The sequence below is a fragment of the Chelon labrosus genome, assembly GCF_963514085.1.
Source record: "Chelon labrosus genome assembly, chromosome: 12".
Classification (NCBI taxonomy): domain Eukaryota; kingdom Metazoa; phylum Chordata; class Actinopteri; order Mugiliformes; family Mugilidae; genus Chelon; species Chelon labrosus.
The window spans coordinates 24,130,328-24,145,028 of NC_140345.1; the positions used below are offsets into that span (position 1 = coordinate 24,130,328).

Here is a 14,701-nt window from a genome sequence, read left to right on the forward strand (position 1 = left end):
TATTTGATTTTATGCATCTATTTGTAGGTATTGCTCACTGTATTCATCCAAAACAAAAAGGTTAGATTGATTAATTTAGGTCTGGGGGTTCATATCGATAACAACTTAAGCCGGCACACGCAAGTGGAAAGTGCCCGAATCCACCAGCGCATGCATTTGTGTGAGTGTTTGGTGTGTGTAGGAGTATTATGCTGATTTTCTACAGAGCAACTGTTGAGTCTGTGTTACGGCACGGCATTACCAGCTGGTTCGGCAACTTAACTGTTAAATCAAAAACTCAAACGCTAAATCTGGTTTAACGGCAGGAATAAATCACTGGTATGGCAGCACCTGTAACTCCCCAAGACCTGCTTGAACAAACAACTCTCAGACTTGCAGACAATATTTTATCTAGTACGTCTCATTTGCTGCACTCTGAATATGTTGTACTCAACTCAGGAAAAGAGAGTATGAGGTTGGGTGAGGCAGAATTTGCACTGGGATGCTGGAATGCACTTTTTATCTGATCCCATTGATTACGTGTTTATATTTATTATGTAGTTGCGCGTTTCTTTAATTCATTCTGGATGCATGAGTGGAATGTACTGAATGTGTTCAGCCTATGACAAATTTCTCCCAAGGGAGAAAAATAAAGACACTTTGACCTCGACCTTAAACTCAAACCCCAAAGTGAAAGCACTCACTTGTAAGCCCTCCATCAGTGCATCAAGTTATAAAAGAACCTCTGAACACCACATCCAGCTCCACATGTTGAGAAACTGTCTGAACAAGTCTCAAACCACATTGTGAAAACTCACAAAGGGCACCGAAGCTGGACCACAGGTGCAGCAGTGGGCAGGAAGTAAAGAAACAACCATGTTGCCAACAGAAAAGCTCGGTGGCCTTCCTTAAAAAATAAAATGACTCCATGCATGGCTCATTAAACAGCACAGAACTGAAAAATTACACCGAGTCAAAAACCCAATGAGTATTGGCACCTTCTCCGGTGATTAAACAAAAAGCAAATGTGTTTGGGTCCGATGGGTTTCAGCCAGGGAGGAAAGACCGCAGCTTGAAATCGCCATACTGGGAGTTGCTACTGGAACAGCTGGCTCCACAGAATCTCTGGTTCTAGAGAACTTTCACTGAACAAGTATCCACTGATGAACTTGAACCATGTGCAGGAAATGACCAATTCTTCTCTCCCCCTTGTGGTCATGTGAGTAATTACACAAACAATGTTGACACGTGAATATGATGCATGCCTTCAGTTTACAGTCTCTAAACGTCAGGGTTAGTTTGGTTTCTGAACACACGGTTTCCTTTTTTTATTTGCAGAAACTTTTCTTGGTTCTATTTCATTTTATTTATTTTTTTTTGACCACTAGTAAAGAATAGATTCCACCACTCCTAGCTGCTGTAGGCTTATTCCATCTTTGACGCTTATCAACGCTCATTGCTGATCCCGGCGACAGCTCTGACAGTTGTTGTAAAATGCACTGCTGCCTGAATGTTGCTGCAGACACTTAATTTAAATCAACCGTAAACAGATATACAATACAGATTCACCTAGGAACCCTTCTGGATTGAGTGTAACATGTTTCTTTACATGTAAAAGCCTTGCACTGTACCTTTAAGTCGAGTGTGTAGAATGCATCTTGCAACATATCTCTATCGTAACTGTGAGCAATGTCCCTCATTTTGTCTCCGTTATAAAAAACAAAACCTTTTTGTCTATGGGTCAACTGTGGACTCGACACCACAGCTGCAGCACAGTGCTGACAGTGCAACATGGAGGTCAGAGTGTGCTGACATGGTCCCGCGCCAGCAGAAGAACTCTAAGGGCAGATGACATTTATGGATGGCATTATAACAGCAAGTTTGTGCATCCACATTCCTGGTCCTAGTCTCAAGAGGCTTAGCAGGGACTCCAAAATCCATCATCTGTAAAGAGCATCTCTCCACAGATCTGTGACCAGCAGCAGCATCCTTAACCAAAAGGAGCACATCTGTCATCATGCATTTGCTATTAATTGCATTCGGTCTTCTAAGGCTTTAGCTAATATCAAGTACATTTGAGAGAATCTAATTAATCCCCTATAATTACTGGAGATTTTATACTCTGAGCATATTATGTCAAATAATTTCTTTCAGTCTCAGTTTTCCAGCAAATGGAAAACACTCCCCTGTATTGTTCAACACATCACAGTCATTTTCACATTTCACCTTCAGTGTTGCGCTCACTCCGACGCGACACACTTCCACTGAGTGGGCTGCACCCTGTCACTGATTTTACAACCTCCACCAGTAATTTGGACCTGCTTTGTTCAGATGGAATGTGTATCTAACACCCATCTACAGTGTGTGGGGGCCTGGATATGAATAACCCATGAGGCAGCTCTCTCTCTCTCTCGCTGTCTCTCTCTTACTGCCAAAAGTCAATCCCTGTAACAGGGCCAAGCTCTAATAGCCTCCTATTGATCTGCTGAGAGCCGATGAGAGTGCCTCTGAACACTTGTTCCTACCTGCTCCCTTAACACCTCCCTTGGCTCTGATAGCAGGGAACCAAACACCAAAGATGCAGGAAGAGCAGTGTGAAGGACACATACTCACTCATTCATACATATACACTAAGAGAGAGAGACAGAGAGAGAGAGAGAGAGAGAGAGAGAGAGAGGCAGTGGAGGACACCCTGGGGAGGATAGGGAAACTAAGGATATGGTGTCAGTTTGAGTGCAGGTTTTAGAGAATGAAAGGTCGCTGCTCCAGTCTGCTGTTCCTGTTATAGATGCAAGGAAAAAAATAAAAAAATCGACCAAGACCTCAGCATACTCAGCATGTTCGTGATGGGCTCAGATTATATTCAGAAATCATTTATCAGCGCGATCAAAACCGGCCTCACGTCAATAGCTCAAGTCTGGAGCCAGCAGCGCCACATGCTGCGCTGACATGTAAAAGCAAAAAAACTTATTTCTGAAATCCACTTTACTACAGATGGATGTCGCGTAATTTGTTCATCTTCTTTTGAGCTGTCAGCGCGTCCTTAGAGGGGCACGAGAGATAAAGAAAAAGTGTGAGAGCGTGCATGTCTCTTGTGTTGTCAGTTAGAAAATAAAAACGGCGTGAAATCTAGTTTCAGTAAGTGATTGAGCCTCGCACACTCTCAGAAGATGGAGAGGCCACCTCTTAAAACTATGTCAGAAAAAGACCTAGCTTTGTTGTTCTTCAGCTTTGTTGCAGATTTTTACATCAGTGTTGACTGACTCATTGTCTCCGAGTTTGAAAGTCAAAGTCTTTACAATTGTTACCCTGTTACTGACTGATTTGCTTTAAAAAAAATATCAAATATAGTCCAAACCTTCCTTACAAAGCAAATTAAACTGCATAGAAGACTTCCTGGAGTCTGTGCTTGTTGCTTGGTAACCTTGGTAAAGTGTCAGAAAGACTGCAGGAAGTCACACCATGAGGGGTAAAAAAGTAATACGGTGCAGAATTCCCCAGATAAAGGAAAAGCAGGTAGATTGAGCGAGAGGGAGGGAAGAAGAAGAAGAAGAAGAAGAAGCATGTGGTTAATGTCTAAGTGCTGAGATGGCTATGAAACACCCCTTAGAGGAAAAGGTGAGACATTTATAAAGTAAAAAAAAAAAAAAAGACTATGAACAGACGAGCGCACGAAGCCGCCGCATTTAGGATGACAAAGTGGAGTTACCTCTGAGAGAGACAGGTGTGGAAGTTGCTCTGTTTCTGCTCGATAGGTGACTGACATTAGTAATTCTCTTGTTCGCATGACAGCTGTTGCGGTGGGATCTAGAGCGTGAGGATTGTGAGTAGTGCTGCCTGCAGCTGGGAAAACACCTCTGCATGTCGTCTTTCCGAAAGCAGACGTAGCAAAAGTTTAGAAACCTGCTTCCTAGCTAATTTTTGTTACGTGACTTGTGTATTTCCCTTCTCATTCATGCTGGCAAAGACACAGAACCCAAAGTGGCTCCCGGTTCCTGGGACTGGATTGTGAACGTGAGCTTGTATAAAGGAATGGGCAGATGCGTCATTGACTGTGAAGAAAAAGTGCTGTAACAACCATTCACCAACAACATTCAGTGTCTGAATCTGATAAGAGCAGTTAAGTAATTTAAACTAATAAAAGGTAGCACATGCTGCCCACACTCTTTGATCGACAGACTCAAAGAGAAACTCAGAGAAGAAACACGTCCAGGTATTTAAAACAGACCAACTAGACTAACCTATTATCCAAAAGGCTTTTTTTGAGTCTAAACAGACTTTTTACCTCGTTGAGGTTGATGATGGCCGAGTGACTGCCTCCAGTCCGGTTAAGTTTGTTCTTACAACTCCTGGGTAGAGGATCGGCACCCTGTGTGTGGGTGCATGCTGAATGAACAGCATGATCCGGGTTGTCAAAACGACTGGCCAACATCCGAAAATAGTAAGTAAAGTGCATCTCGCCATCCGTCTCCCACATCTCCCACAATGCTTAGTTCACTAACAAGACCACGCCTCTTGATTTTTTCGAAGAAGTTTATTTGACCAGGTTAAAGAGAAGGGAAAGATAGGAGATTGAACAGACGGGTCGAGGGGTCGAGGGGAAGGAAAAGAGAATTGAGAAACGACCGATGATGATCCTTGGACGACTGGACGAAGGAACCCAGGGAGAGAGATTCAGGGTGGGGGCATATCTCTGGAGGCGTCGGCTCCTTGACCCCCTGGTTCCTGCAAAGAGATTGCAAAGGAGAAGAGAGAACAGAGAGGGTCGGGGTGGAGGGGTTTGAGAACTGAGTCAAATGGGTGAGGAGAGGTTAGGTGCATCTATATAGGCAGGTGAGGGGTAATTGGGTGTTTGAGGCGTGGTCCTGTTCCTGAACCTCAGTTATTTAACTTCACCATGTGTGACATGGGAGGGGCCTGTGAGAACATCCCCGGATTTCGGCACTTGAGTTTCTCGCAAAGTACAAATAACCTGGTCAAAACGAACTTTGTTCTTGTTCTAGCTCACCTCGAGAACAAGAGCAAACTTCTTTGTGTGTTGTAACAAGCTTTAGAACTGAAGAAGCCTTTCAGATGAGAGGTGAAACAACTTCAACAAGCAAGTCCAGTTGATTTGTTGTAAATATTTAAACTTATTGTGACCTGGATGACTGAGAATCCTCGCAGACATCAAAGAAGAACTGAGTGTGAAGCAGGGAAACACTAATGAAAGATAAGTTGTGTCAAGTCTGTGTGGAGATAAAGTGAAAGAACCATGTTAATTGATCTGCTGAACATCTCACCATGCAGCCCGCACACCATCTTTGTGCTAAATGTGGAGCCTTGCAGGCAAAAAAATAAAAATAAAGATTTTCAGCGTATCAGACTCCCAGGATACACTTTTGCACTGTGTTCCACTTTAATTTTGTGTTGACTCTGACCTCAGCGGAGCTCCACATGTTGTCTTTTCCTGAGGCTTGCTGGTGTTCAGTGGCAGTGTAAGTCAATATTGGCTCAGCCTCCAAAGGGCTCCTGGATCGAGCTCAATATCAGTGTGGGAGTGAAATGTGGCAGCGGGGTGAGAAGTCTCCTGGAATCACCACACAAGTGAGAAGAAACAGTGGAGGTGCGGTTTTAACTGTGCAAGAAAACACAGCGACGCTTCATCTCACCCTCTCTGACATAGACACACGCTGTTGACCTGAGGGCACCGGGGTCGTGTGAGTCAGTGCTGGTGCACACAAACACTCACACAGAGCCTAACCCCGCGGTCGACTTGAGAGCTGATCTCATGAAGGTAGCATCGGTTTGTTTCTCACTTAATCAGTTTCTCACTTTAACGCCAGAGAACAAATCACATGACTCTCCCCTCACAGGAGATTGTCTGTAATTGTTAATAATTTCAACGGCTAAACAGCAACCTGCACTACTTCATACTGCATGCCCACACTGTTACTACAAAGGTGATGAGACATACACTGATCAGGCATAACATTACGACCACCTTCCTAATATTGTGTAGGTCTCCCTTGTGCCTCCAATACAGTTGTGACTCATCAGAGAATGGACATGGGCCTTCTGAGGGTGTCCTGTGGTGTCTGACAACAGAATGTTGTTAGTGGGGGGGCCTTTGGGTCCTGTGGGTTGAGGGGAGGGGCCTCTGTGGATCATCCCACAGATCCTTGATCAGTTTGGGATCTAGTGAAAAAATTTTTTTTTTTATTTGTTCCTAAACTATTTTTGTGTGTGTGCTTGTGTCAGGCTGCATCCTGCTAGGGATGGCTACTGCAAACACGGTGGGGGTGCCTGGTCTGGTCTAGGTGGGTGCTATATGTCTAAGTAACATCCATACCAATGCCATGTCCAAAGTTTCCCGGCAGAACATTGAATTGTGACAAGATGGTCAATGTTATTAAGTTCTCCTGTCCGTGGTTTTAATGTTGTGGCTGATCGGTGTATATTAGTTATTCTTCTATCATTTCTACTGGCAATAAGACTATAGAGTCTCAGCTAGCGAGATCTGTAAACCTGAGTCGTATTTCCACCATAGGAAAATTCCCAAAGACTTCTGAAGTACTCAGTTCCTGAATCGGAAGAAGAGAGGGAGGTAGTTTTACCCAACTACAGGACACGCAAATTTCCATTTTAATCAGTTTTGCAAACTTTAGATTAATTTGACATTTGACATGACTAATAAGTTTCAAAGAGAACTCATTGTCAGTGTAAAAATCTAATTTGCTGCAGCAGAGAACCAGAGAGTTGATTATGTCGGCGTAAATTCTGCGAAGCCGAAACAGCAGGAATCTATAATCAGACCGTGTTTTCAGACATCAGACCAATATGTCAGTAAATTTCAAAACCCAAACCAGAGTCATGTCCTGAGATGTTCCTTGCTCCAACTTTATGTGTATATTTCTGGCAGTGTGGGCAGTATGTGGTTCAGACCCTCATCCAGGCTCTGAGTTACAGTTGTAAATCTCAGTTCAGCCCTTGCCACCGCCCTTTGTGCCTTCCATGCGATCCCACGAGAACACACAAGCTAAATCTGAGTCTGTTTTTACGCTGATAGCTGAATGAGATTATCCGTCTGACCGGGAGCAGCAGCAGCAGATGACAGATGAGTGACTGAGATGATGATGGACTAACACTGGCTTTACAGTGGAAATCAGAGAGGACTGATGGAAGTCTGCTTTCGCAGTTTTTCAGATTTTTAATCCAAATCATTGTGTCAAAAAAGGCTTTGAGGTTTGAGGAGTGGAAAGGAGACACAGTCGCGTCAGGGATTCTTCACCGGAAAAAGAAGCAGTTATATATTTTAATAATATTAATATTCTCCCCAAACATCGAGGAGATCCTTAGAAAATGTCCTCAGAGGTGAGATACCTTGAAGTGGTTTTATTCTGTTAGCCTGCAAAACCGGTCACGGCTACATAACATCACAAAAGTCTGTGCTAAAATCATTGAATTCCAAACAGTCATAACCGCTCTCAGGTTCCTACAAGACCCCTCACACATATTACATCCTGTGTTTGAGCGGCTTCCATCGGGCTGCAGACTGCGCTGTCCAACGACAGGACACAAAAGAAGGAGGAACACTTTTGCCCCCACAGCTCCTGAACTCTGACCCCTCCTTGCTCCGACATCGAACTGATGCTCTGTCTCTCGAAGGGCAGATGTAATGTGGACACTACTCATGGTCATTTTGCACTTTTTCCTCTCTCGTGTATTTTGTTGCTCTCTGTGCGTTTGCCCCTCGGGGATAAATAAAGTGCTTGAATTGATTGAAATTAAGATCGAAAATAAGACTGAAATTACATCTTCCTTGGAGGATGATAACAACCTCCACCCCATGCTCGTTAAAACTAGCAAAAAATGTGCACTTTTGTATGATTTTTGTTAGTTTTAGCTGCTAAAAGCTAAAGACGCGGTTCATATCACTGTAAAACAGCCCTCAGTATATTCACTTAGTATTTCCCCTCTTGAAAGTATTCCTTCGTGTCAGTTGTTCAGACAGCAACAAACACCAGCCATGCCTCCCACTGCCGACGCTAATTAGTTTCTAGCACCTTTGTAATATTTCAAAAATGAAATCCTTTTCATCTTCAAACAACTTGTTAATTGTCATCGGGCTTTCATCACTTTTATTTAACATTCACTGTTTTTTTCCTTTCTTCCTGTTTGCTTTCATACCTGAGTGAAGCACTTTTGACTTGTTAAAGTTGTTCTGAATTATTATGTTCACGTTCTTTGTTTTCCAGGTGAACGACCGTCTGGACAGGTACTGCTGTGGTTTCACTCCTGATCCAACGGAGCTCTGTGTGGAGAACCTGCTGAACACCAGGTGTGGCCACACCAAGGACCTGCTGCTGGTTCACATCCTGGTACGTATCCCCTCTGACAGTAAACTCCTTACTTTCCCTCTGTGCATAAAGTGATTTATGTCCCGAGACACTACGAGGCGTTTTCTCTGTATTTGCAGTAATGAATTAGCCTCACTCAGTCGACAAATTTACTGATCTGTGTGCGATTGATTTGTTGGTAAAAAAGAACAAAGAAAACGCTTTCCTCCCGCCATGCTGAATTGTTGTTTAATATCAAAACTTTAAAGGCATTTGTCTTCTTTCTGTTGTTCTCAGATCGTTATTCATTACAGTGTGGATGAAGCAAATTGAATCCATCATTGATTGTTCCCGTTGTTGTTTTTCTTCCTTCTTCCGTGTCAGCGCAAGACAGTGAATCTATATTTAAATGATAGGACAGGAGTGTGCATTAAACTCTCGGCACTCTTGATGTACGTGTGTTGTGTTTCACAGCTTGAGAATGAGCTCTCAGGCTGCAAGATGTTTCTGAACAGGAGCCGATTGTGTTGCATGTGACGTTAATGTAAGAATAGATGCAGCCTGTTGGTGAGAAAGTCACAGGTGGAACTTTTTCTTCCTGTCACTGACTCAGGGGTCTTTCAGCATCACTTGTTTTCTCAGACTTTAGTAGAATTATTGCTTATGTTCATTTTTTTGCTTTCTCAAGGCCAAAGTACATGTCTGTCCAAGCGTCTCTGGTGGTCTGGGAACTGTCCGCTAACGGTTCACACGCTAAACGTGGATCAGTTCAGTTTTATCTGGAACCAAGCCCCAGAGTTTCTGCTCCAACTTTTTTAGTTCTGCCTTTTATTAAGTTAAATGTGGGCGTATTCTTTCATAGTCTGCGCCGTAACTGAACTCTGAAGTCTTTGTCCCTTTCGATTATCTGCCTCTTTATATTGTGCTGGATTGTTTTTGAAAGGTGCTATGAAAACAAGAGTTTCTTTTCACAAGCAACAGACGCCAGACGCTGAAAATAACATCTCAATCTGTCACCAGGATTCTGTGTAATTATAGTTTTTGTGTGTCTTTGTGTGTGTGTGTTCAGGTAAGGAAGGCCGATCCCTCCAGACTGGTTTTCATAGACAATGCTGGCAGACCCCAGCAGACCACCGACAACCTCAACTTCAGGCTCGTTGAGGGCATTGATGAGTGAGTACAAAACGCTACGTATGACATCTGGTATGTCACACAGAGAGAGAGAGAGAGAGAGAGAGATGTTGTTATTATTATTCCAGCGTCATTTCAGCAGAGATCCACAAATTACACAACACAAATTCAGAAACTCATTTTGGCTCACAGCAGGCAGAAACACTGATGTGGTGATATGTTTTCAGGAGAAAATAAAACGCATCCAGCGACATATTTCCCTGGTGAAAAAAGCTTTTCAAGTCGGGCAGCACAGAAACGTCCATCGGAAGCTTGTTAGGGTTTTTGTTGCAGCGTCTAGTCTGATTAGATTAGTGTGCTTTCAATTAGCGTGCTATTCAATATGCTGAATGATTCAGGTCTGATAGAAATCCCCCTTTGTCTGTCATTTAGGATTACTAAGCAGCTCGATAAAATTCTCTTAAACATCCTAAGCCTGGACTTGAAACTGAATAAAAATAGAACGTTAGAGTCTGATATTATTTCTCATCACCGGGGAGCATGGAGGCTAAATGAAATGAAACCTGGTTAGATGCAGCCTGGAAGCCAGACCGTCTTCCTCGTCTACACATTTATTTGCGGTGTAAGGTTGGACTGAAACCCCTCAGTCATGAGTCGATTATGCTCCAGCACAGATCAATCAAAACGTTTAGGCAGACTTCATGAGGTGATAGAAGGAAGAGAGCCAGTTTGTTTATAGGAAAATGCCAACCATCAGAGATAACAGCTGTATAGAGTGACTATTGTAAAAAAAAATATTGACACTTAATGGCATTTAAGGCATTTATTAAGAATGCCTTAATGTCACATACTCCATTGCTCTGATTGGTTGTAGGACTATCCAAATATGCACGAAGTAGGGGTTCAGATTTATCAAAGCCGACGGTTATGTGATGAAAGTCAAGTCGACACCGACTAGTCGCTGATAACGTCACTAATAACACAGTAGAAAGTAATGCTTTGCAACAATGAAATCTATATTCATGACCTGAATACATATGCTGAGAACAGACAGCTCATGTGCTACACACCGTGAGCTGCAGATATGTATAGCCTGTATAAAAACAGGCAGCACCTCAGCACCATCAATATCATTTAATAGTACTCCACAATGTGTTGTAAGATAGGATAGTGTAGCCAGGTTAAAAAAAAATGCAGTATTTCTCTGAAGCTTTCTCTGTGTACTGCAGCTAGCAAGTCGTTGATGTGACGTTCCTCTGCTAGCGTTAGCGGATGTCTTTTCAGATGCATTGCAGCAGTTGTACTTGTTGTAATTCAGGACTGACATATCCCGGTAGTTTGGGCTTCATCTTTGGTGAAGTATCTCCACACACTTGATGAACCGCTGCTAGCGTCAAGGCACAGCAAGTCGGTACAACCCTTAGCACAGAAGAGGGATTTACTCTGACATTTGAGTGTTGTTACACCATGCTAGGTTAAAGGGGAACTACTGTTTTTTTACAACCTGGACCTTATTTCTTGCATAAAATACGATTGTTTACTCACCCATATAACTTTGGTGTCATTTGGAGTCGTTCGGATGATATTTAGAACAGCATGTATCCATGTAGTGGGAGTGACTGGGGCACCGAAACGCAGCCTCTAAATAACGCATTCAGAGGTCTGTAGGTCAATCTACAGACCCCGGATGATGATAACAGGTAACTCCGGACTCAACGGGGAATAGCACTAGCTTATCATAACAAAATATTAGTGTAATGAACAGAGTTTCACGGCAGATAATGTGTTATTTAGAGGCTGCGTTTCGGTGCCCCAGTCACTCCCACTATATGGATATACGCTGATCTAATTATCTCCCGAACCAATACAAATTACACAAAAGTACACAGAAAAATCTAAATTGAATGCAAATCTCAATCTTATTTGAGATTTGTACACCACATTTGGACACCTCCAATATAAAAAGTCCTACAGTTCACTACAGGTCAGGAAAAAAACAAGCCAAGTCCAAGCATCTCTTTAAAGACCTCTGAAGAAAAATCACAGTGAGGCATACTGTAAATCAGGCCAAGGGTATATAGCCATTTCCAAAGTGCTGAGTGTTGACAAGAGCACAATGGCTGTGAAAGACCTTAGGGAGGTAGCAGGGGACTCAACAGTCGCACTAACAGAGCTGGGAGAACCTGCCTGAAGAAAGAAAATCTCTGCAGCACGCTATTAATCAGGCAGTTCACTGTCTCTCTTTAGCCAGTAAAGATTTACCCAGGAAGATTCCAAGCTGTAACTGCTGCCAAAGGGTGCTCCTGCAACGTCTGAATACTTTGATCAGTGATAAAAACATGGTTTCACTTTATCATTACGGGTTATTGGTTGTAAATGAACGGAAATCATGTTTAATATATTCAATCTGCAAAGTAATATAGTGGACAATCAGTCTGAATACCTCTGAAGCAGCAGTGAGTTTTGTATTGAGGCAAGTTCCATTCATTTATAGAGACAGACAAAGAGCCTCACTGACAATCTTTTTTCCAATAGTTTTGGCTCCTGTTTTGTCTGATGCTGCTGAATTGTGCTAACAACGCAGAGCAGCCATATTTGCCAATTTTTAGGGTGACACTGGAGATCAGGAGACATTACACTGTCACTCAACGAGCTTCCCTGCCTGACTATGGTGTCGTGTAGAGTTGTGATGGACATTGTTCATGATGGACCAGATTTTGTTCAAGGTCCTTGCCTCTGCCACTGATATCAGGAACTCCAGCTCTGTCCCTACCACGGAGCCTGTCTTCTGGATCAGCTTGTCCAGCCGTGAGGTGTCCTTCTTCTTAGTGCTGCCTCCCCAGCACATCACACCGCAGAAGAGGACACTGGCAACAGTCTTGTAGAACACGTCCAGCAGCAGCTTCCGGCTGATGTTAAACAACCTCAGCCTCCTGAGGAAATAGAGTCGGCTCTGACCTTTTTTTGTATCTATGTTAGCTGACCAGTCCAGTTTGTAATCCAGATGTAGACCTAGGTGCTTACAGGTCTGAACCACCTCTACACACTCCCCGTTGATAGTTGCGGGATGCAGGTGGGACCTGGACCTCCAGAAATCCACTACCTTCCCTTTGGTTTTAGCTGTATTGATCTGAAGGTGCTCTGCACCGTGAGACGAAGTTGTTCATCAGATTCTTCTACTCCTGATCCTGTTGATCCTTTTTGTTCTAATTCAGTTAAACTTTCTAACAAATAATAAGACAACAACACTTTAAGTTTAACAGGTAATAAAATGAACAGACCAAAACTGATCTGGGTACAAGTCACAGCTGATCCAGGTTAAACAGTCAAAGAAAAAAGTGGACAAAGTGAACATAAACATTTCATAAACATTATAAATTCAGTTTTAAGACAGTCTTGTTTTTTTTTTTATTCTGAACTAACAACACATTGAATCCAATGTTGTTCCTCTTCTCAGGTTTCCAGAAAAAGCCGTGTCACTGCTCCATTCAGGCTGTCTGGAAAATCTTCTTCTACGCTCCCTTTACACGGACAGGGAATTCTGGGACAGTCGTGGAGGCGCCAGCGGTCTCAGGCCTCTCATCCGCACCGTGGAGCAGAGGGGGCAGATTCTCCTGCAGCACATCAGGGACAAAAAGCTCCGGCTCAAGAGGGACCTGTGACTGAAAAAATGAAGGCACCGCCGCAGGTTGATGACCTCAAGATGACATTACCTGTCCATTGTGGAGAAGAAGAGCCGAAACAGAAATGCAGTTATTTTTGCATTCAAAACTAAGCTTAAAAAAGGAATTTGCAAGTCTGTTTTTATATGTTTTTATTAGTTTGTACTAAAAGGAAGTATTAAGATTAGATTTTATGACATTACCAAAGATTTTAACATTTCTAAATCCAATCTGTAGTACAGAGTATTGCATCAGTGTCGCTGCTTCAGCCATGTTTTATTCACTCTTCTTGCAGACGTGATTCTGCTCTGGAAGCAGGATCAAACATAACCCTCACAGTAACGCGTGTGTCTGTCATGAAGCAAAAAATCCACCCTGGCGTCTGTGTCCTCAAAGTCTAATTGATGCAAATGATTTGATCGTCTGCGCCAAATGAAATCCCCCCATGTCTGTGTCTGATGCTCCAAACAACATCATGATTTTAATTCAAGTCTGCAATCTGCACCTCACCAAATGTCCCCTCACAAAAACAAAATGTGAGACGGTTAATCCTCCGTTTCCACCACAACAGCGAGCACTCGTTTTTTCCAAGCAGTTTTAATGGAAAGAAATGTTTTTTTCCTCCTCTCTATTTTAATGTTTTACACGGAGCTAGCATCCGATTGAGCGTTTGATTTGGGTGTCTGTTTTTATGCGATAAGCTTTTAATCGTGGGATTAAAAATGGCTGTCAGCAATTAGCTTCTGGACCGGATCCTGGAAGCCTTTTGATAAAAATGGACCAAATATATAAATATATATATATATCTATATATATATATGTTTGTGTGTTTCTTCAAAGCCCGTCTTTGCACATTGTCGAAATGCGCAGCAGTGTGCAGAAGCGAAGGGTGAGAGAAAAGGCAGAAAACTGGATAAAAACCCAGTGTCTTCAAGGAAGGAACGGAGCTGAGGCTTTTCTGTCTGAGTGACACATTCCTAAAGCCGAACTGTCACAAAACATTCATTTGCTGTTCGGGTCTCATGAAGAGCACAAACGATATCACTTGAAGCTGTTTTATGCCTGATTAAAATTCCACTCATATTGGTAGTTGGTGGATTAATGACATTTTCTATGGCTCCCTCTTTCATCACTGAATAAATGGCTCTAATGAGAAATGGTTCAAATGTGTGATCCTCTCTTTATCCCCACTTGATCTCTTTTACATTGAATAGCCCCCTCCCCCGCTGCCCCCAAACCACCATCAAAGTGTGCAGGACGCTGCTGTTATTTATTTTTTTCTCTTTTAACACATTTATGGTTCATTAAATCCCATGTGGATTATTTCATGGCTTGCGTTCATACATCCAGAGAAAAGCCTTCATCGCTAGGGGACATGTTTCAATATATTCAGGGTCCTGTGCAGAGAGGAAACACAAACATCGGTGGGAAAGGTCCAAGTGATCACAATATTACTGGGAGTGGGATTTAAAATGACACAGATGAGTGGGACGACATGAAACATGATGCTAGACGTCAACTAACGCATGAATGAGTGAAAAAAAAGCACAGGCGAACTACTAGGCCCGCTATAAAAAGCCCACAGAAGAAATTACATTCGACAAATGTCAT

General features: G+C 42.8%; 1 protein-coding gene across 1 annotated transcript in view; it reads left to right on the forward strand.

Moving 5' to 3' along the window:
• gask1a (golgi associated kinase 1A) overlaps window positions 1–14,238 on the forward strand; it is a 41,404-nt gene extending 27,166 nt beyond the window's left edge. The window contains exons 4-6 of the mRNA XM_084557979.1: window positions 8,217–8,339; window positions 9,367–9,470; window positions 12,886–14,238. Coding sequence (XP_084414105.1) covers window positions 8,217–8,339; window positions 9,367–9,470; window positions 12,886–13,090 — 432 coding nt within the window. The 3' untranslated portion in view covers window positions 13,091–14,238. The remainder of the gene's footprint in view (window positions 1–8,216; window positions 8,340–9,366; window positions 9,471–12,885) is intronic.
• The last annotated feature ends 463 nt before the right edge of the window (window positions 14,239–14,701 follow it).